Raw genomic sequence first — 23,268 nt, 5'->3', positions numbered from 1 at the left:
AATGGCAAATATGATACTCCAGAGATGGGGTCAACCTTGCTGTGATCTTTAATACAAAGTATAACAATCTCTAGTCCATGTTTGACCCCCTCATCTACTTAATGCCTATTCTCTTCTTCCCCTCATTCCCAAATTTCTGCAAAAAGCTCAGAGGTAGAAATGCCAATTGATCCTCATTGCTTCCTTTTGGCCCCGACAAATTTGGCTTCCTTGCCTTTGGTCTCACCTGGTCTGTCCACTGTGGACTCTGGATCCCCTTCCACATGTGTTGCCCCACCCCTCGGGACATTCCCATTTGGATCTCTTGAACCTGAAATTAACCACTTGGTTACTCCACTTCCAATGATGGCTAGCACTCCCGGGCTTTCTTCCCCAGCTAGAAAAATTTTGATTGCAGCACAATTCCCATCCACGAGGAAACTATACAATAGCAAGTGAAGAGGTTCTCCATCTGGGCTCATCAGAACACTCAACACTTTTACAGCTCTGGTTCCTGCTGTTTTAGATTTTCTGGCTTCCATTTTTCATAACGGAGCTAGTTTTTCTATGGTGAAAATGCAATTAGCAGCCATTTCCAGTTTTTACATTGGGGAAAATTCCTTTTCTCTAGCCTCATTTAAATTGTGCAAGGCCTTTTTAAAAGGTACCTTTCGCTTTGGCCTCCTATCAGGGATCTCACCTTGATTTTACAAGCTTTAGTCTTGCCCTCTTTCAAGCCTTCAGCTAAGGCTGATTTAAAGTTTCCGACCTGGAAGACCGTTTTCTTGGTGGACATTACCTCCTCCAAAAGCTTTGTCTTGTAAACCCCCATATTTGTTTTTTCATAAAAAAAGAGTTACTATGTGTACTAAGCCTTCCTTTCTGCCCAAGGTTGCTTCTGAGGCTAACATAAACCAAGTTTTCAATCTGCCAGTTTTCTTTCCTAACTGTCAAAACAGAGGAGAATATCAACATCATATGCTGGACGTACACATACAGCTTCGCTTCTATTTGGATTGAACTAAACTTTTCGGAAAATATGATCAGCTTTTCATTTCCTTTTCTAAGACCAAGTTGGATAAACCAGTTTCTAAGGTGACCCTGGCTCACTGGATTACTAGTTGCATTAAGCTTGCTTACTCCACAAGGGGCATCCCCTTGCCGTGTCATATTAAGGCTCATTCTACTATGTCTGTTTCCACCTCCTCAGCATTTGCTGACAAATACAGTGAGTTTTTAAAAAAAAACACTATTAGATTTCATCATTGCATGACAGAGGTAAGAACGAAGTGGCAGAAATGGGCAGTCGAATTGGGCATGTTAAGTAGAAGATGATCACATTGTAAGCTAAAGCATGGATTCCTTATTTGTAACTTAATGGTATGTTGGAATGTGAAGAAGGGATTTACTGTTTACAATATGTGAAAACTAAACAAAACAGACCAATGTCTCAAAGAAGTTGTTGAGCACTGAAAACCTATTTATCATTTCATCTGTGGTAGATAGGGCATACGGTCAACCAAAACTGGTTTTGGTCTAATTTGTCAAATGATAGGAAAAGAAACAAGTTTAATCACTGGCACAGAAACTTAGAAAAAAGGAAAACAGCAAAAGGGTAGCCATCACTACTGGACCACTGTTTCTTGCAAACTGCTAAGCAACAAAGGGCTCTATTTTCAGATGCCAATAACGGAGTTGTCATTCCCGGAAGTATGTTTACCATAAAGAATGCAACTGTTTATCTCAGCTCAATCCACAATGGATATGTTGCAAGAACTTGTATCAACTCTGGGCAATGTGTTCTAGACACCAGTGTCTTCAGATCTTTGGAACTGTACTGATGGCTGTAAAACCATTGAAATGAAAGAAGAATTAGAGTCAAAGCCTGAAGAAGATGACAAAGGTGACACGGAAGTGGCCTGTTCTTTAATGGTTACACCATGAAAGGAAGAATACAAAACCAAAACAGTTCATGTGGGATTAACGCTCATAAAAATAATGTACCTGAGTGGGGAAACGTACCAGACTAAGTTTTGCCAAATAAAGCTGCTGAATTGTGGGACTTTCAAGATGGGTGCTCATTGAGTAAGAGACTGATTTCAGCTCTACCAGTGTGAAAACAGAAACTTAGAAGAGAGAGCCAGTGAACTCATTTTTTGGGTAAATTTCAGTAACTGGCTAGTAACAGTACTGCCTGGATGCCAGGAAAAAAAAGAAATTCAGTTAACCTGAAAGAAAATCAATCCCAAAAGGTATGGAAAAAAATAATGAATGGGAAGAATTCTACAGCTGTTCAGCAAACAGCAGTTCAAGCTCCAGCTTTGGTGTAGACATGACTTCCAGTAACTTAGAGGCAAAAATAAGTCAAATGTACTCAGAGCTGATTAAAATAAATCAAACACTGATGGAGTACATTAACTCAAATAACAAAAGGCTGGACAAAATGGAAGACGCTTTAAGCAGATATTCAGATGAGGTGATAAAATTGCAAAAATCAGAGGTTGAAATGAGGACAGAACACGCAAGGAAAACCTGGGATTTTCTGCACAAATAAGCAACTGGACTGGTATTCCACAGCAGGAGTTGTTAATTGAAAGGGCATGTGTATGCTCCAAACCTAGCCATCAGAAAGCAACATAGGCCTTTAATTGTAAAGATGCAATCCTACCATTAAAATGAGTTGATTGTGACAAAACTGTGGCAGAAAGACAAAGTACTAAAAGTGGGAGACAGTAGAGTGTGGAAAAATTACTCACTGTACACCAGGTACTTTATTCCACTAATCAAGAAATTTCAAGAAGCAGGTGTGAGATTCAAACTGCTGCATCCAGCTATCTTCAGAATATTCCTTCCTGGAGGGACAAAATCATTTTTTGATGCAGAGCATGCCACGGAGGAAATACAAAAGTTTGTCCAACAAAACGTGAGCTGTGAAACAGAAGGAGATTCTGTTTCTTGTTCTTCTGGTAAAAAAGACCACAGAGAGACTGTGCCAGTGAAACCATTTCCAGTGTTTCAATGAAAAATGCTTGAGAGAGAGGAAAAAAAGCACGAGTTGACTATAACTGTGAGTACATTGGAAAGGAAAAAGAGACTAGATTTGGGAGACGGAGATAAAAAGGAATAAAACCAGCAACTCGGAAACTGACAAATAAATGTGGATTATAAAGCATTAATTATATTTGTGAAACATGACAGAACAAGAAAACATGGAAATATTGGACTTTTTTGACTTTGTTAAACTTGTAGAGGTCTCTAAAACATAAGTGCATAAGTCCTACATCATGTCACCAATGTTTGGAAAAACACTTAGGAGAGGGAAAGAGGAAGGAAAGAGTTAACTGTAGGTAAAACAAATAGTTTGTTCTTAACAGTAATATTTGCGTAGTGCACGATACCTGCATGCTATAAATTAAAATTTTCTCAGTTATTTTTAAGTGTAATGGGGATACTAAAGTAAACAGATGCCTCTGTTTTATCCTTCTTTTTTCTTTCTTCTTGTTCAATTTTAAGAAATGCAGGCACTGCAATGTGAAAAAAAAGAAGAAAAGTCTGATCAAAAGAGTATGATACAAGAAAAAATGATTTGTTTTTTCTCATTCTTGCATAGGGAAGGACAGGATTAAGGCCATTAGCTTTATCATGTTTTAAGAGTGCAAACATATAATAAAGTACAGTTGTGTAAAATCTTACCATAATGGTAGATGTCCTTCTCTTCACTTTTGGAGTATTCATTACAATAGGGATCCCCTGCCAAGGGCGGGCTGACGTCCAGCCAGTATAACAAAGACTTTAGGTTGCTTTAAGGTACACTGTACATCACATGTATGCTCCTCGCATAGCAGACGGCATAAAGGTGATGTTCAGACATAACATCCTCCGAACTGAGAGCCCCAGTAGGAATGCCTGTCTAAGAAATAGAGAGGTAATCGGTACATCCAGAAGAAAAATGGACCAGTGGGAGGAGCAAGGGAATGAATACTCTCACAATGAAGAGAAGGACATCTACTGTTATGATAAGATTTTACCCAACTCTGCTATGTCCTTTCCATTTCACTGTTACAGTATTCATTGCAATAGGGAGAGTGCCAAAGCTCGGGAAGAACAGAGGGAGGAGGAGGGCCCAGCAGACCTCTCTAGGAAGCCATGAAGTATGACCACAGCAAAACCAGCTCTATCTCTGGAAATTCCATCCAACTTGTAGTGCTTGGTAAATGTATGCACAGAAGTCCAGGTAGCTGCCTCAAGAATAGAGTTAGTATTCAAACCCTTGAAAAAAGCACCAGAAGAAGCCATAGGTCTAGTAGAATGAGCTTTAACAGTAGAAGGAAGGCTCTTACCATGAAAGGAATAACAAAGAAATGGCTTTAGAAATCCAAGAAGAAACAGTTTGCTTGGAAACAGCCAATCTTAAACACCTAGGATGAATGGAAACAAAGAGCTGATCAGATTTACAAAAGGTTTTAATCTTACCTAAATAAAATCTGAGTTGTCTATGCACATCTAGTGTGTGCAGCACCCTCTCATTGGCAGATTCCGGAGAACATAAGTGGGTAAATTAATATTTTGATTAAGGGGCAACTCATTCATCACCTTGGGCATTAAAAGAAGGATTAGTGCAAATGGACACCCTGTCCTTATGAAACACCAAAAAAGATCCCAGTGAGGAGAAGCAGGTTTCCTGGAAGGCCCAATATGAAGGACCCCTTAAAAAATTGTTTAGCTTCAAATCTAGAAGCTAAAGGAGGTGATAAAGGCAGACAGAGATAGCTGATAAGTGGGCCTTAACAAAATAAGCCAAACCAGCATTGGGCAGTTCACACAGGTAAGAGACAACCAAAGAAACATCCACAGAAAGAGGATCCAGGTTACGAGAAAGAAACCAAATAGAAAACCTCCTCCATTTGGATAAGTAGGATTTCCTAGTAGTGGGTCTCCTGGCCTCCTGCAGGACCCTGATTTCTTCCTCAGAAAAAAAGTGTCTATGTGGAATCAAAATCCTGTCACCCAAAGTGTCAGTTGAAGAGTGAACAGGTAGGGATGGATGAGAGATCTCTTGTCTTGTGTGAGTAGGTCCAATCTGTGAGGTAATCTGTGAAGATTGTCCTTGGCTAAATGCAGAAGAAGAGGGAACCAATGCTGTCTAGGCCAAAAGGAAGTCACCAGCAAGATTTTGGGAGCATCCTGTTGTATTTTGAACCTGACCTTTGGAATGAGGGGAAAGGGAGGAAAGACAAAGAAACATCCCCTTCAAAGAAAAAGAGAGGGCATCCACCTTCCAAACCAGAGGACCTGGGACTCTGGCATAAAAAAGAGGATCTGTTCAGAGGGGAGGCATGGACAATGTCCAGAAACACATCTCTATGAAGCATTCACTCAATAGATTGAGTTATGGACCTGCTCAAAGAGTCTGCCACAATGTTTTGACATGAGAGTACATAAACCACCTGAAGAGTCACTTGATACTGGATAACTAGTTCCCACACCAAGAGGGCCAAACTGGCAAAGAAGATAAGACCCCCCCCCCCCCGGTTTGTTGACATACCACATCATTATGGTATTATTTGTAAACACCTTCAGAGGACCCAGAGAGAACAGAGGAAGAAAGGCTTGAAGAGCCAGCAGAAGAGCTCTCATCTCTTTGAAATTGATATGGTCTGTTGATGAGGCGACCAGACTCCTTGCACTTTTAGGGAGCAGAAATCCAATTTCTATCCCATGTCTGAAGTGTCTGTGAACAGCTCCTGAGAGGAAAGAGATGGATGAAAAGGGAGCCCTGGATTTAGTCAACTGCTGAATCCACCACTGAAATTCCTGCTTGAGACATGGAAGGGAAAAGAACTTAGGTGGCTATGCTCCTGTAATTGTCCAGGCTGACCTCACACTATTTCCTCCCTAACCCTAGTCTCCCTTTTTCTGCTCATTTCTTCTCCTTACCCTTGTACTCCCAACATCCATTCTACTTCTCTCACTGCACCCTTTTCTTCATCTCCTTCCTTTTCTAACCCCTATTTCACTTTCCTTCCCCTCTTCCTTCATCTAAACCTTACTTCACCTTTTCTTTTTCTTTCTTTGATCTCTTTCTCTCGCCGCTGCTCCCCCTTTTATCCTATGATCAGTTTTTGCTTCTCTTGGAATTGCACAAATATTGACTGTTACTGAATATTTTTACATACAACAACAGTGTCTACTTTCAGCTACGTATTCACAACAATATCCTGCAGCTGAATCATGTTGTTTTGTTAGCCTACACTTCTATATATCTCTTTAGTATTATTTATGTTAGTCAACTTTTTCATGTCTATTACATTAAATTATTGTCTTAGAGCTTTTCTCCCCAGGCCTCTGCTGAAAATAGGCTATCAGCCCAGTCAGACACGCCCGGTAAACAAATGTAAAATAAAGTAACTAAAACTTCTAGGCAATGAGAATGCTAAAGGCAAATTGATCTTAGAAACCACTGAAATTTTCTCATGTGGAGTTTGGCAAAAAGGACCATAAGAAAGGCGGAAGTCATGAACCCCAGAGCTCTCAGAAATTCCCTGGCTGTTACTGAAGTCAGAGGAAGAAGTGACAAAATGAAAGTTAGGGCTTTGGGAGGAGGAAGGGATGTCAGCAAAGAAACAGTCTGGATCCTGCACGCCAAAAAGAAATGATCCTGAGAAGAAATTAGAAAGTAATTTTTGAAATGTATAGTGAACCCCAGGCTCTGCAGAAGGATAGTGGCAAAATGGAGATTTTGCAACAAAATCTTTGGAGAGGATGCCTGACATAGGAGGTTATCCAAGTAGGGAAAGACTTGGATACCTCTTAGCCTGAAAAAGCAATCAAAGGAACAAGGCATTTGGTGAGTACCCTTGGGGCAGTAGAAAGGCCAAAGGGCAAAGCAGAGAACTGAAAATGCCAGGAAGTAACAGAGAAACATAACTTCCTGGAAAGGGGATGAATAGGGATGTGAAGATAAATATCCTTGAGGTCCAGAGACACCACATAAACCTGAGGAATCAGGACATGGAACAAAGTCTGAAGGGACAACATCCGCAAAGAAGGGACCTTCAAAAAGGTGTTTTGATGAGAGAGGTCCAGAATAGGTCTGCAAGTACCCTCTTTCCAGGGTACCAAAAAGATTCTGGAGTAAAACTCCTTCCTCCTCTGGGAAACTAGAACTTTCTGAATAGTTTCCCCGAGTCTAAGGATCCTGAAACACCCCTGGAAAGAAAGGCAACTGTTCCTGAGAAATGCCCAAAAAAGGGGGGAGAGATTTCCAGACCATGGATATACCCTATATGGATAATGGACAGAACCCTGGAATCCTGAGTAATCTTTAACCAAACAGGAAGAGAAAGAGGAATGCAACTGAGAAGAACAGAACAGTCAGACAGCACCTGGTTTATCAGGAAAATGAGATTTCTGAGGAACAGAAGTCTGGGTAGCTTTAGCAGGAGGAGCCCGCTTCCCACCCTTCTTACCCTTAGGGGGAGGATAAGACTGCTTTCAAGCAAAAGCTGGCTTATTGGGGTAATTTCTCTGAAATTTCGGCACAAGAGAAACAAAAACATGTTTAGGGTCAAGTTCCTGTAATGCCTTGCCCTTATCCTGAAGGGACATGAACAAATCATTAGCAGCTTCACCAAACAAGTGTTTGTTGTCCAGAGGAACATCCATCAACTTAGCCTCAATATCATCAGCCAAAGGTTGAAACTGAAGCCAGGAATATCTCATTACAGGACCAAAAAGCAGCAGCACTAGAATGGAATGGTGAGCCACCTGGGAAGAAGTCCCAAACAGGGAAAGAGCAAAAGTCTTCCCTTCAGAGTCTGGGAGATCCGAAATTACCTGACAAGTCTGGAAAAGAAGAGCTAAAATGTATCTGGACACATGGGTCTGAAAACTGACAGCCCTAAAGTAGCAGAGGTATAAACCTTCTTATCAAGCCTTCCCATCCATTGGTCAAGATTTCTCTTGAACAAGGCCAGCGAGGTGCTCTGCCTCACATATACCACAGATTTTATGCTCAGTAGAAGGACACCTATAAAGAAATTTACAGTCCTCAGGCACCCTATAAAACCTATCAGGTTTCTTGTGGGCAGGGAAGGCTTCCAATAAAGCAGTCAAAACAGGATGAACCACAGACGGTCTAGGAGAGTCCATATGAGGTGAAGCATATTCATCAAATCTGGGTTTGACATGGCCTTGTATGTTAGGCAAACTCCATCATTTAGGAGACTGTCCCCAAAGGAAATTGCCTTGAAAGGAATGTCAGGACTTCTAGACTCCCCCTCAGACCCACAGTCTAAAGGAGAGGGAATCTGAGATGAATAAAGCAAGGGATTCTTCATCTGAATCCATATCCTCCACAGAGGAATACCATTTCCTAGGTTTTTTAAGGGGAGTAGAAGACCAGGGGGGAGTTGGAACAACTCCATGAGGAGGCTTCAACGTCATCAAAGCTGTGACGAAAAGAGATATGGCCAGCCCATCTAGCTGGAATATTGTAAATAATTATATGTCATTGGTGAATATCAAAATGATTTGTGTAAGGTGCTTGTGTTACAAATGTATTAGAACTTTATGTCATATGTACATCTAAGTGGTTTATACAGACGTGTGTTAAAATATTTTATAACATGTTTGTGTTTGAAATGCATCCATAGTGTGCCCTACTAGAGGAAAACAGAAATGTACGTGCACTATTGTAACTGTTTAAATGTATATATTTTAACAGTGGAAACTGGAATACAGGAGGTTAACTTCAGAAAAATAGCTGAAATTAAATTACTTTATGACTACGCAATAATTTCAGTTTTCATTGCAGCTACAGACACAGAGCCTGTGCTGAGAAGCTTTCTGTATTGTCTTCAGCATAAACTAATTACTACCCCTGAAAGTATTTTCACAGGTAGATGCTAAATACTACCAGCTTCCAACAGTGGGGGGTTCACTTGGAATAGTCACATGAGAAGAAATTATGTTATTCTGCAAGCTATCCCAGCAATAATATTTGACATATTAAATTGAGACCTCTGTTAGAAAGACAGTGCATTTTGTATTCTGTCTTGGACCTGACAACAGGAACCATTCACCACACATCTGCCTTGCTTTGATGAAGTATGTTATTAGGGAATAGTACAATTCTCTTAGATATAGTCAGGAAGATAGCAAAGCTTAGTTTAGGTATTTTTCTTTATTTATTTGAGACTGTCCTGCAATGTTGTTTTAAATATTTCCTATGATATTTGAACTCTGATGTCACTGTGAATATATACTGAGTATTTTCTTGTTCTTTTATTTATTATTAAATACATTTAAACCTTTCATTGTGGCTGATCTGTCTAGAACTATTTAAGTTTTGAGAGTACTTGCATATTTATTTGGTGACACTGTGTGGGCCACTCCTAATGGCCTTGCTCTTGGTCAGTCTACCATTTGTATTAATATTAATATTACACAGTAAGATTGGACACCCTTTGTTAAGGGCCTTCAAGTAGCTGATAAGGAGTTGGCTGGTGGCAGTCATAACTACCTTATAGTCTGGGCCAAAGGGGGCATAGCTAGTAAACCTGTGGCAGCCTTTCCCATGTGTGTGTGTGTGTGTGTGTGTGTGTGTGTGTGTGTGTGTAAATAAAACCTCAAAGAGTGTGCGTCATCTAAAACCTATTAACTTAATACTAACACACAAAACTATGTACATCTTCAAATATTAAAGTTGTACCCTCCTAATAGGTACAATTGTCCCAAACTGACAGCCACACTCACAGACTTGGGTTAAACTAAAAGAAAAGTTATCCATGCAAAGATGCATGGTACGGCTTGTGCTTCTACTAAATACTCTCTGGTTTTGTCTTATCTTTATTGTTCTCCCAGAATGGGAAAATACTGGAATGCTTTCAGTAAGCATTATCTCCTGGCAATGCATTTAAAGAAAGCCATTGAAAGAAAGAAGTATTCTGTTTTATTAGTCTTTATCAGATTGTCTCCATGGAGACATGAGAAGCAGATACAGAATTGTTTCTACACATATTTATATATGTGCTAGAGGAAAGCTTTATTATATTCAATCTTCTTTCTCTTAAAAATTGTTACTAGAGCAAGGCGATGGCCTTAATCCAGTCATTCCTCTATGCAAGAATGAGAAAAAGTACATCAATGTTTCTTGTATCATACTCTTCTGACCAGACTTTTCATCTTTTGTTCACATTGTAGTGCCTACATTTCTGAAGAAGGAGAAAAAGAAAAGAAGGGAACAAACAGGGGCACATGTTTACTTTAGTATCCCCATTACACTTGAAAATAACTGAGAAAACTTTACTTTATAGAATGCAGATACCATGCATTATACAAATATTACTGTTAAGAACAATATTTTATTTTACTTAGTTAACTCTTTCCTTCCTCTTTCCCTCCAAGTGTTCCCCCAAACATTAATGACATTAATTCCTACTCACTTATGCTTTAGAATCCTCTAGAAGTTTAACAAAGTCAAAATTAATCCTCTAGAAGTTTAACAAAGTCAAAAAGTCCAATATTTCCAGGTTTTCCTGTTCTGTCATGTTTCACAAATATAATTAATGCTGTGTAGTTTCACATTTACTTGTCAAATTCCAAGTTGCTGGTTTTATTCCTGTTTATCTTCATATCCCAAATCCAGTCTCTGCTTCCTTTCTAACATATTCTGGGTTCTTCTAGTCAACTTTGTGGGGGGGGGGGGGTTCTGTCTCTCAAGCATTTTCCATTGAAACATTGGAAAAGGTTTCACTGGCACAGTGTCTCTGTGGTCTTTATTACCAAATCTCCTGTTTCATAGCTCACATTTTGTTGGACAAACTTTTGTATTTCCTCCTTAGCATGTTCTGCATCAAAAAATTATTTTGTTCCTCCAGGAAAAAAAATATTCTGAAGATAGCCAGGTACAGCAGTTTGAATTTCATGAGTGCTTCTTGACATTCCCTGATTATTAGGATATATTTACTCCTCTTCTGTCTGGTGTAAAGTGATATCTGGGTGAATCTGCCCTGATGGGTGGGACAGAAGATCTGGATGCAGTTCCAGCATCCATGGAGGGCATACTAAGTAAGACCACAGAAAGGGGAACCAAATCTGTTGAGGCCAGAAGGAAGCAATGAAGACCATCTTGCTCTTCAACCTGTGTGCATTACGAAGAAACTTTGGTATGAGGAGTAGGGGAGGTTAGGCATAAAGAAGACTTGAGGGCCAAACATGGACCAGAGCGTCTCCCAGTGATTGTCCCTGAGGAGTGATTAGGGCAAAGAACATGCTGCATTTGTTGCTGTGGAAAGAAGCAAAGAGACTGCAGCAAGGTCGACCCCACTTGGTGAAAATCATGTTTGTCACCAACTGATTTGGAGACCATTCATAAGGCATCAGACTAACCCTGCTGAGCCTGCCTGCCTGCCAGAATGCTGGTTTTCCCCGGAATGTGTATTGCAACTAGGAAGTGGTTGGAAGAGGTCACCTACTGCCAAACCCTCATTGCTTCTCGACACAGGGGGTAAGATCTGATTCCTCCCTACTTGTTGATGTACCATACCACAAACATATTGTCCATTTGTATCACAATAGTTCCTAGTGGAAGAAAGCTCTGAAATGATTGCAACACAAGCACCACTCTCATCTCTAGGACAATGATATGCAAATTGGTCTCCTGTGTCGACTATGTGCCTTGGAACATCTGACCCAGGTAAAGGCTTCCCCACCCCAGCTGGGAAACATCTGTGGTCAAAGTGGCATGGGGGGACAAAAGGATGTCTCTGTTTGACTTCTTGTGAATGGAGCCACCACAGAAGCAAGTCCTTGCACACTTGGGACAATTTGATTGGATGACTTAGCTGATATCTAATGACCACTGAACCTCTATTGTCCACTAAAGGATTCTCATATATAAGTGTGCTGTTGGAATCAAGGTTATCGTGGCAGCCATCGAACCTAATGCTCAAAGGACTAAACCTGCTGGTGGTTTGGGAATGGCCAGAATTTGTTTGATATGCGATTTTAAGGTGTATATCCTGTCCAGGGGCAAGTAGGCTAGGCAACTGGCTGTGTCTAGATGTACTCCTATAAAGTCTATCAGCTGTACTAGATGAAGCTGTGACTTCTGCATGTTGATCATGATGGCCAGGGTAGAGTCTAGGTAAAGTAAACAGTCCCTGACTTGTAGTAGTAGATGCCTGGTTGATGCAGTCAGGAGCCAGTCATCTAGATAGGGAAACACACTGAATCCATGCAGTCACAAGTGAGCTGCTACTACCACCATGCATTTGGTGAACAACCTGGGGGCTGTGGTGAGACCAAAGGGAAGTACTCTGAACTGATAATGACTGGCTCCAGCAGGAGGCAGAAGAATGTTCTGGAGTGCCTGTTCATTTTTGATCTGATAGTATGAGTCCGGAAGGTAGATCGAGCACATCCAGTCTTCCTTTCATAACAGTGGTAGAATGGACTGAACTGTGACCATCCAGAACTTCACATTGCCTACTGATCTGTTTAGTAAAGTTAGGTCCAAGATTGGCCTTAGGTCTTCTTCGGCACTAAAAAGAACCTTGAGTAAATTCTGGATCTGACTCGGTCTGGTAGAACCTCCTGGATGACTCTTTTTCTAGCAGCTTTGCAATTTGTAATGCTGCTTCCTCCTTCTGATTGGGTAGAACAACGGGGAGATTTTTCTTTGATTTTGGTCTTTGAAAAATAGGAATAGAATATCCTCTGGATATGATCCTTTGCACCCAACAATCATTTGTGATGAATAACTAGGCATCTGTGTGCAAGGATAAGCGACCCTCTCAGACTGCCTCCACAGAAGGACAGTCAGGCAACCTCTCAGAAGTGCTGAAAGGACCTATCCAAGAAGGAATCTAGTGGGCCCCTCTGTTGCGAGGGCAGCATCTACCATTATAGTTATTTCCCTCTCTACCTGTGGGAGGAAAACCTCCCTGTGATTCCTGAAAAGGACCTCGAGATTTGAGCCACAATTTTTTACCACTATGCTGGTTCCTGGAGAAAGGCCTTTTTGGGGTAGAAAAACGGATTCCGATGGCAGACAAGGTCTTTCCATCCTTCTCACTACAGGAGAGCATCTCTTTAACAGTGGGGCCAAAAAAAGCAGCATTGATGAGGGACACCTTGAAAGGTTCCGCGAAGTCACAGAGCCGCATCCAGACACAATGCCTTATAGCGGGTCTATATTATTTCTTCGACAGCTTAGGTTGTCGAATGTTCAATGATAGACACTGAAGGGAAGTTGCGAACGGCCATATACGTGAATTTTTTCCTTGAGAAAGAATTCACTTGGCCGTTATCGGGGATTTGCCCTTTCCCCAATGTAGAGTGATCTCGGAGTTGGTATATTTAGTTAGGGGGGTAGGGGTCACAGCCCCCTATCATGGGGTGTGGGGGGGACAAAGCCCCCCACTATCTTTAGATTGAAAAGTGAATTTTATTTCCAGATGGCCTAGTGAATTCTTTCCTGAGGAAAGAATTTGCATATATGGCCATTCGCGATTTTGAAACTTCGACGCTTAGGTGGCAATCATTAAGCATTCAACAACCTAAGCTGTCGAAGAAATAATATAGATCCCTTATAGCAATGCCTGAACCGGCAGTCCTTGACATACTGTCTGCAGCATGAGAGATCAGCCTTATTGACACGTTAGAGCTAGACTATAGGGTGGCCAATCTGGAGGAAAAGGTTTTCTGCTGCTTTGCAGATATGGATCCTGGGGCAGAGCTAGAGAGTTCCTTAATTAAGTCCCTCTGTAGTCTGATAATGTGTGGCAGGTAATTCAGCAATTGCACTGCAAAAGTTGCTGATGCATACACTCACTTTCCAAATCTGTTCAAAGCCGTAAACGTTAGGGGGGTGGATAGAGGAGCTCTGTTCAGCTAGTTCCTTTTTGGTGGCTGCTGCAACAACCATGTCATCTACCAGGGAACCTTATGTCCAGTGCTGCTTATCTAACGGGGTATTGAGGATCTTGTCAGCTCTCTTTGGAATACGTTCCAAACTGTCTGGCTTCTTCCATGCCCTGCAGGAGACAAGGTCGATAAGGACATCCGCAAGGAGGACACCCAAGATATAGATGGGCCGGACCCGAAGGTCTCCAGAAACATCAACTCCTTTGAGCAAGGGCTTTGGGCAGACCATCCACCTCTTTGGTGGAGGATTTCAAGGATGTCTCCGAAGGAGACATCATCCAGTGCAGATCTTGGGGACCCTTCCCCTTCAAAATTCATGTCTTCTGTCAGTGATTCCTGAGGGGATTCCAACTGCCTCCTCTTGCACCGTCTCTTTTGAGCGACATCCTCGGTGGGATGTTCTGAGGAGGTGTTGTAAGAGATGGGGAGCTCCGCAGAGGAAACTGCTCGGAAGCTCTTAGGTTCTGGCTGTCCCTGAGGTGGAGGATGAGCAGACTTAGGCACAGAAGTCAGAACAGGAGTAGGATCTTAAGGAGGTAGAGTCAAAGTAATTCTCGGCTTGGAGAATACCCTCTCCGCCACTTTGAATGCAGAAGGACCCAGAGAGACCAAAAAGCAATCTCTCCTGAACCTTGGCTCTAGCAGCAGATAACTCCAAACCCTCATGGATCCCCTGCCCTGAAAGGGGAGTCAGAGTTGAGCTGTCAAGCACCGAGGCTTCGAACACTTCAGAGTCAAAGACATTCCCTTGGATCCGATGCCAATGGTTCAGCTCCGAGATCTGTTGTGCTCCAACAGAGCTGGAGATGATGGGATCAGAGAAGTTGTCGGAGATGAGGAAGGAAGGGCCATCGGGTCGGACATATCAACTTTGGTTACTTCCGGATCTGAGGGTTCCAAAACAGGAGGTCAAACTGGAGAAGGTAATCAAAGGCACAAGGATAGGATGGTGGCTCACGGATCTGGTGGGGGACGGAGCAGTCAAACCTGCATCTGTATCTGCATCCTGAGGAATCTGCTCATCATCCTGTCCACTTCCCGCTTCAGAAAGGGTCAGGGTGATTTGACAGAGGATGACACAAAGGAAGGTCTGGAAGACTTCTTCAGGGTCCCCTGAAGAAAGGAAGACCTCATGGTAGAAGATATGACCTCCAGGGAGAGACTAGGAGTTCGGCACCGAGGAGGTGATAATAATGTTGCAGGTTGTTCTTTGGCGGCGGCGGCTCAGAAGTTCCTTTGAGGCATTTCTGTTCTCATTTTCCCTTTGTGCTGCTTTCTGGGCTTTTGGGTCTTGATTGGGGGGGGATTAGATCTTGATTCAAGCAGGACACAGAACAGAATTAGGGAAGGAGAGAGGAAAGATGGAGTTTGTTAACTTGTTGTGGTGTTCCACAAGATGGGCTACTTTGAAAGCCACAGAGAACATCCAAACAACATCAAATGACTACTGTCCAGGCTACACACACACCACCTGTGGGCATCAGACTGAGGAATCAAAAGCAAAAAGAAGTCAGATAATAGAAAGAAAGAATATGGCTGTTAGCTGAAAAAGCTGTAAACCTAGCTGAAAAAGCCAAAAAAAAAAGCAAAAAAGAAAAAAAAAAAAAACAAAAAAAAAAAAAATAAAAAGGGACCAAGAGGAAAAAAGCCTAACTTGAAAACCTTTTCCACTTCTCTTGTATGTTTATGTTCTCTTAAAATATTTTGACACACAATGAGTATGACCACAATCCTAGTGGACTATCATCGAGAAGTGGCCATGAATAGAAATGTGGTTAGTTATGGGAGTTTTTTTGGGGAGGTTTGTCAGGGGGGTGAGTGATCATCACTGAGTGATCACATCTGGAAACTGGGAGGGTGGACCTAGGGAGCCTAAGAGGCCATCAATAGGAGGCCATCAATGAAAAGCTTCTTGATGACAAAAGCAATGATGATTACCACCTTGCTGCATTCTGTATTCTGTATTACAGAAAGTGTAGAAGCACAAGAAGGTGAAGGTGTGAAAACAGGTCACAGGCATCTGGGGGATTGTCCCTGATAATGATAAGAGATAAAGATAAATATAAGATTTGGTGATACATTTGGTATTGGTGAAAGAGCAGCAAAGGAGAGAGATGGGAGGAGTGCTGAAAATCACTGTTTGACTGGACTGACTTTGACTTGACTGGGGAGGCATAAGACAGCACCTTCATTACCCTATATTGATATTTAATTAATATTTTTATTATGAGAATTACCATGAGAAAGCAGCACTACTAAGCCTCTAACACACTCTCCTGGCATCCTCTCCTGGCACAAAGGGAAAACTACAAAAAAACTACAAATGCATTGTCTGTTTAGATGCAAATCACACTCGGAGTAAGGCAGCAGCAGTGCAAAGTGCCTGAAAGGAGAGTACCCTCTCACAACAGAACACTGAAGGTTGGCCTCCAAAACTAACCACATTACTTGGATCATCTTTCCCTGTTAATGCCCCTCCACCCCAGTAAGGAGGCATCTGTGGTAACTATACTACTATCACGGACAGCCACAAAGGGACAGCCTTGCAAGACAGGAGGACATTTCATCCACCAAAGAATGATCTTGTAATGCAGAGGGTGAGTTAGAGGAGGCCACTGAAATGATGATGGGCACTCATGAGACATTCTCACAAAGAGAGAGAGAGAGAGAGCAGCCAGGCTGCCAGACACAAGCAGGATTAAGGATACTTGAGGTGCTGGAGATGAAGGTAGCCACAGAACCAAAAGAAGTATGGAGATCAGTCTTAATAAGGAATGTCTGGTAGTGTTCAGGGGCAGCATATAAATTCTAAGACTTAAGCAAAGTCTAGTTTTGATTTGCCATTTTTGACCATGATTCCTAAGGACTGACACAACTTAAGCAAGAAGTCTCCTGCATGGATTTATTTGTGGAGGCTGTAATGAGCCAGTCATCAAGGTATGGGAACACCGGGAACACCAGGAACCCCTGTAGACCGAGATGTGCTCCAACCACTGCCATACAACTGAACACCCAATGGCTATGGTGAGACCAAATGGTAGAACCCTGAATTGAAAGTGACTGACTCCCAGCCAAAAGAGAGGAACTTTCTGGACTCCTTGACTATCTTAATAAGATAGTAGGTATCCTGAAGGACTACAGAGCACATCCAGTCATCCTTCCTCAGCAGAGGTAGAATGGACTGCAACTGGACCATCCAGAAGGAAGTCTTCCTTATAAACCTGGTTTATTTTTTTAGATCCAGAACTGGCCTGAGGTCCTTGTTATTTTTGGGTAACAAAAGAACCTCAAGTACACTACAGATCATTTCTGATCTGGTGGGACTACCTGGATGGCTCTATTTTGTATCAGCTTTATTATTGCCTATGCTACTGCCCTTCTCTGTTGGGGTGACACGTCAGGAAGAGTCTGCACATTTGGTTTTACAGTGAATGGTGTAACATAACCTCTAGTGATAATTATTAACATCCGTGAATCTTGAGCGATGGCCTCCCAGTTTTGTGGATGTACAGAGATATGCCCCCTTGACTGCCTCCAGAGTAGAACAGTCAGACAAGTCTTCAGAAGTGCTGGAATGGGGTTATCAGCAAAAGGTCCTCTAAAAACTTGGCTCTAAAGTCTACCTGAGAGGTTAGGTTATGACCTTAACCATTATGACAACCCTCCCACCATTTTATTTTTTAATACTAGGCTATCAATCTGAAAACTATTACAAGGCTAGTCAATAACCAGGTCAGAATCAAATACTGTACCTTGAATCTGAGAGGAAAACAGCCTACGCGTGCAATGCAATTAACATATTCCAAATCGTAGGATAGGTCACATATGCAGACATGGGATTAGAACCCAGGTCTATGGAAAAGTTGACAACTAAAAGCCAATCACCTATAACCACTGCAAATAGTTCTTTTAGGTTCCTAGGTAAATAGCAGACTAACTTCCCCACAGGGTCATTTTAAGCCTCACCGATAACCTGGGATCAGAATCATGGTTCTCCATTCTGCCCCAGAGGATCCTATTACCAGAAGTGTCAGAAGCAAGCTGTTGCGATCCCTTGAAACAAAACAGTTTTCCTCCCTTCTGGTTCTGGAAAAAAGGTCTCTGACCACAACTGATTCAATGGTCCCTTACTCCAATGTTTTTGATCTTTAGGAATGGTAGGGATTCTGTATCTGCTTTCTTGGGGATATGCTCATTTAAATCAAAATCCTTTCATACTAAGATACCAGGTTGATAAGTTTATTTGTAGGAAGGGCCAACCAGGAGGTAGATGGGCCTGCTCAGAGAGCCTCCATGAACACCACCTCTTCAGGAGAATAGGCATTGGTGGTTCAACCTCCCCTTTCTCTCAAGATTTAGATTATTTCCCTAAATGAAATGTCTTCCTGGGTAGATCTTGGGACACTTCGTCATCAAGGTTAATGTCCTCCTTGAGAGACTGCTGGTGGGAAGCTAGGCACCTCCTCTTGTTCTTCCTGCATTGATCAGTGTGGGATGAGGACACAGGGGAAACTAGAAGTATCTGAAGTCTATTGTGGTTGGGTTTTCTCAAGGGTTCTTGGAATGGGCAAACCTTGACCTTAGGGCAAAAGTTGAATGGATGAAGACTCCAATTCGAAGGGCAGGGTACTGGGTTAGATACAAAGAACAGAGAATATCCTCTTCTCAATGCAGAGACCGGAGATAAAATGTCATTGCTGCACCCACAGGGAGAGATGGCACAGAAAAAAAAATCAGAGTTGAATATGAACCCTGATCCTCTGTGCTGACAACAGGGCTCCAATACGTAGTCGTCACCAACTACTTTGGACCTGAATGCATCAGAGTCATGGAGGGAATTGATGCGGATGTCAATGTGGGGACTAAATGTGAGCATTCCAGACCTAAGACCACCAAATCCAAGAAGCAGACCAGTGAAGGAGCAACTAAATGAGGGGTAGATGGACCGGTTCTCTCTGCTCTCTCTCGAGAGGGAATGACCACCATATCAGTTTGTGTCCTCAGAAAAACCCTCATCATTTTGTCCAGTCTATGTTCATAATACTCTTAGTGGGCAGTAAGGATCTGTTTGACATGGAGGAGGGTGGCCTGAAGCCTAAGAATCTTGAAAGTCCTCTCTCCGGAGACTCGGAGTCCAAAGATAGACTTGGCCCCAAGGAAGGCCCTAAGACTATAATTGGATTTAGACTCTGGTTCATAGACCACTGATGGTTTTGTGGCAACTCTGAGCTCAGAGCTAGTGCATGAAGAGCAGAAGCTTGCATCATCTTTGGAGCTGGGGCTTCTAATAAAGGCAATTTTGAATCCTTTTCCTTCCTTCCTTTGACTGCTCCATCTGTCTCCATCTTTCTCTCTCCTTATCTTCAGCCTTATCTCTATCTTTGTGCCTTGCCTTTTCTGATAACTTGTGAAACCTTTGTGGCTGGAAAAAGTTACCCCAAAACAAACTTATTTTTAGTGTCTGCCAGGGCACCAACTCCAAAGCTCTTGCAACTATCACATTCGTCATGTAGGTGGGACGACCCCAAACAGCAGACACACTGAGGGTGTGAGTTCTGTTGGGAAATCTTGTACACTTTTTGAAACCTTGACCTCTAGGTCATCCATGATGATGATGAAGGATCATGAGGTAAAGAAAGGAGAGAAACAACATCAGAATACAGAAGGGAGAGCCTAGTTCTACACTAACTGCTACTAAGTACTAGTATTCTTTTCTTTTGTTTTTTTTAACAGCTACGAAAAACTAAAATTATACTATAGGAGAGAGTTCTTAAAGATCTGAAAAAAATTTCTTCAGAGTTCTGGAGACAATCTCTGTAGTCAAGAGCAACAAATGATGTCTGAGGAAGTTGTGCACTTTGGTGCATCACGGGAGAGGAGCTCAAGCTTTGGGGATACCCTATAGCTCTGCTGGCCTCCGATCCAATATGCTATCAGTCGAGGTAGACAAAGAAGATAACATTGGATCTATGTATCCTGTTTTCTAGGACACCTACAGGAGATTAATGAATAGTTATTAATAGCTGGAATTTCCCAGTGTGGTAATGTGGAGGTGATGTATGTCGGGTGAAAGAACCTACAGGGTGCACATCTCTAATATTGTTGGCCAGGTTTGTTTGTTTGTTTGTGTCTTTTGGCTTTTCCAGGTTAGGGGTCGCCACAGCGGAACTCAGGTCCGCTAATGATTGGCAGTTGATTTTTACATACCGGCTTGCCAGGCCTGACGCACAACCTTCAACGAAGGTATGCCCATTCACGCATGTCTCCATGCAGAAGACGATCTAGCTGAGAATCGAACCGGACAGCATCTTAATGTGAGGCGACAACGCTACCGCAGCACCACCATCGCGGGTCAGCCAGGTATTTATGTTAAATTATGATGTTAATGCTGTTACAGTGCGTTAAACTGTCATGACTTACATTAGCTGCCTGTTTGGATCACAGGTGGTGAACAGAATTATAAAATGACCCAACAAAGGTATTTAATAAAATAAGGGTGGTACTTATGTGGTATTATTTTGTGTGTAAACCTGTGTAACACTGTTTATAAAGTTTAATACTGTATGACACTGGGCTGAGTGAGTACCTGGAAGGGGGTGAACTGGAGAGGATTATTTATTTATTTATTTTTTTGTATACTGTCATAGGATGACATTCTGACTATGCCTTTGCATATGAGTAAGTGAAGGAATTTTTTTGTTTTAATATTATGGAGGAATTATTAGATGAATCACTGCATTAAGACAATGTGGACACAGCATGCTACAGGGGGTCAGTGCAGCTTGAAGTAGTGCTTGTACATGGTCACAGTATTATAAATGGACTGAGCCCTACTATGGGGGGAGGTCACAATGCTGGGATGTTTGAGATTTGGTGATGTCTGCAGCTATATAAATGGAATAAGGTTTGTGGCCTGGAATGGTACAGGGTAATAAGCTTACTGTGCCTCTGCATGAGTAAGAAGTTTGATCTGAACATAGCTGGGATATACTGCAAGTGGGCATTGACGTATTACTCCCCTTTATGGTTTGTGTAGCTCATATCAAGGGGTAGTTATGTGTTAAAGACTGTTTATGAATATTTTCCCAAATGAATGCAGAAGTCATTCACTGGGGCTGAGCCGTGCACACTGATCATTTTGATAATGGAAAGGATTGATACTCTAAAAGGAGGCAACCCTTTATGCTACAATTTGCCTACATAGGTCATACTGAATTTGTGAAGCAAGTTGGACAATTTACTTTAGGCAACTGTAGTCATCAAGTTAATTTGTTGCAGTCTACATTATTTGAGAAATGTAACTGTCTGACATTTGAAATTAATCTTGTTAGTTTCAGCATTGTGTAATATATATTTTATTAATACACTGATATTTTATTTCACCCGTGTAACAAGGTTATATCTGAGACTGGTTTCTTGAGTCCAGGTTACTACATAAATAAATAAAGTGGGGGCAGTTTTCAGAGGGTATGGAGAGACTGCCGAGATATATATAAGATGATGGGAAGTAACTTTTTACCATTCTCAGTGAAGCCTTCTACAAGGATATAACACTAAAGCTCCAAGCACTGTTTTAGCCCCATAAGGCCTTGTTTTATGGTTCCAGTAGTGGTTCCTATGACCCTTGATTACTGTTGTAATTCAGTTCAATCTTTCTTAACCACTTATTTGACATAAAATTTGCATTTTGTTTTATATCAAAGTAAAAAACATTGTGCATGTTTACCTTCATTTTTATAAACACAGTTATTTTATCATTTTCTCTAGACCCACTTCCATTACCTTATATGCCTCCAGCAGCTTGGCATGAGGAAAGTGAAACACTGATATGAAAATTTTGACACATTCGCTCTTCATACCATCCCGGTACAAATTTTCCAAAATCATACGGGCAACAAAGTTCTTCCCTGTCCCTGACCAGCCATGGAAAGAAAGCGCCAGTGCCTTCTCTGGGGTTGGGTTCTTCAAAAAGCCCCGAATGGCTTTCAAAACCACTGTCTGTGCCAAATGTTGCCCATGTAACTTCCTGTGGAAGTCTTCTCCAAGTCCTGAATTAGTGAAATCGGAAAGAAAAAAGAAAAATTACAGATCTGTGTGTTTATCAACTTACATTATCTAGCATATGTTCCTATTTTAACACAATGGATTTCTTTGATGTATTTTTTTCTACTGAAATTATTGCATCACATGTGTCTTTGACCATAGACATGGGTGGAAAGAGTCTACAGATCAGCTCACTACCACCAGTTAACAAAATGAACAAAAAAAATAAATAAATAAATAAATAAATAAATAAAAACAGCTAAGTATATTATTCAATATTATTCAAGCAAAAATGGACATGTCTAGCTGGAAAACAAGAAAAAGAAAGGCAGGACACTGCTATATTCCGTCAGTCTTTATTTAGAACACAAGTTCCAAAGATAAGCGCTTTCGGGTAACAACCCTTCTTCAGATCACTAGGTGAATAGCTGGAAAACAATGTGCATAATTTTATGATAATTAAGAAACCGTACGTTCTATAATCATTCCATGTCTGTCCACTATTATTACCCATACAATAATAACCAGGTCACAGAATTTATGGCATACTTGTTCAACGGTGAGAAAGTTGCACTTTAAAACTTATTCACGCGAGTATATGTGACATGGGCTAGGAATTGCCTAATGTAGGCCCTGCCCTTTAATGAATACAGTAAAATATGTCAAAACATAGTCACAGATGTTTTCAACTCACTGTATTTATGTGCAATGTCAGCTGGCTGGTCAACAGGGACACAAGAGGGCACCTGAAAATCAACCACACCATGAAATGTTACAAATTTCAAAGACTTCCATGTCTATGGAATAAACTCCTCAACTCCACCACTCAGCTCTACCTCCAACCTCATCCCAGAGTTAATCTATCTATCGGTTGTAGAATATCATCTAAATATCATTTACTGCTTGGAAATACAGTTCCTTTTTGTGTTTTTACATTTGATTTTCCTTGACACACATCTAATGTCATGCATAAGAAAGGCACCAGTTTCGCCATGTATCACAGAGGCTAGATATACTGTTCTCTGCAACTCACTATCACCTACAAGTTTACTTCTTGAAATTATGTCTTGCTGGGGCCAGCCAGATGCAGACATCAACAGCTACAGTGAACCTATTTGCCACAGAGTTAGTTTTTGGATAAATTATGTGGAGAATATGGATTTTGCGGTGTTGCAGTGTAATTAATTAAACATACTGATAAATGTATTTTCTTGCAAGCATTTCATAGCCTGCCAACACATTCATGTTGGTACCAGTTATACCCATCCATCTTTAGGCTTTAACATTAAGAGCAAATGCTTTGCCAACTGCAGAACT

The 23,268-nt window shown here is 41.5% G+C and overlaps 1 protein-coding gene across 2 annotated transcripts in view; it reads right to left on the bottom strand.

Moving 5' to 3' along the window:
• Nucleotides 1–23,268, bottom strand: part of TOR3A (torsin family 3 member A) — a 267,583-nt gene that overhangs the window by 185,387 nt on the left and 58,928 nt on the right. For both annotated transcript variants that reach the window (XM_044085239.1, XM_044085240.1), the window contains exon 3: nt 21,691–21,956. In XM_044085239.1, coding sequence (XP_043941174.1) covers nt 21,691–21,956 — 266 coding nt within the window. The remainder of the gene's footprint in view (nt 1–21,690; nt 21,957–23,268) is intronic.

The sequence above is a fragment of the Protopterus annectens genome, chromosome 10.part0, assembly GCF_019279795.1.
Source record: "Protopterus annectens isolate FY-2018-M chromosome 10.part0, PAN1.0, whole genome shotgun sequence".
In the NCBI taxonomy this organism is placed as follows: Eukaryota; Metazoa; Chordata; order Ceratodontiformes; family Protopteridae; genus Protopterus; species Protopterus annectens.
The sequence above is the reverse complement of the archived record's forward strand: the minus strand, read 5'-3'. Positions and strand labels throughout refer to the sequence as shown.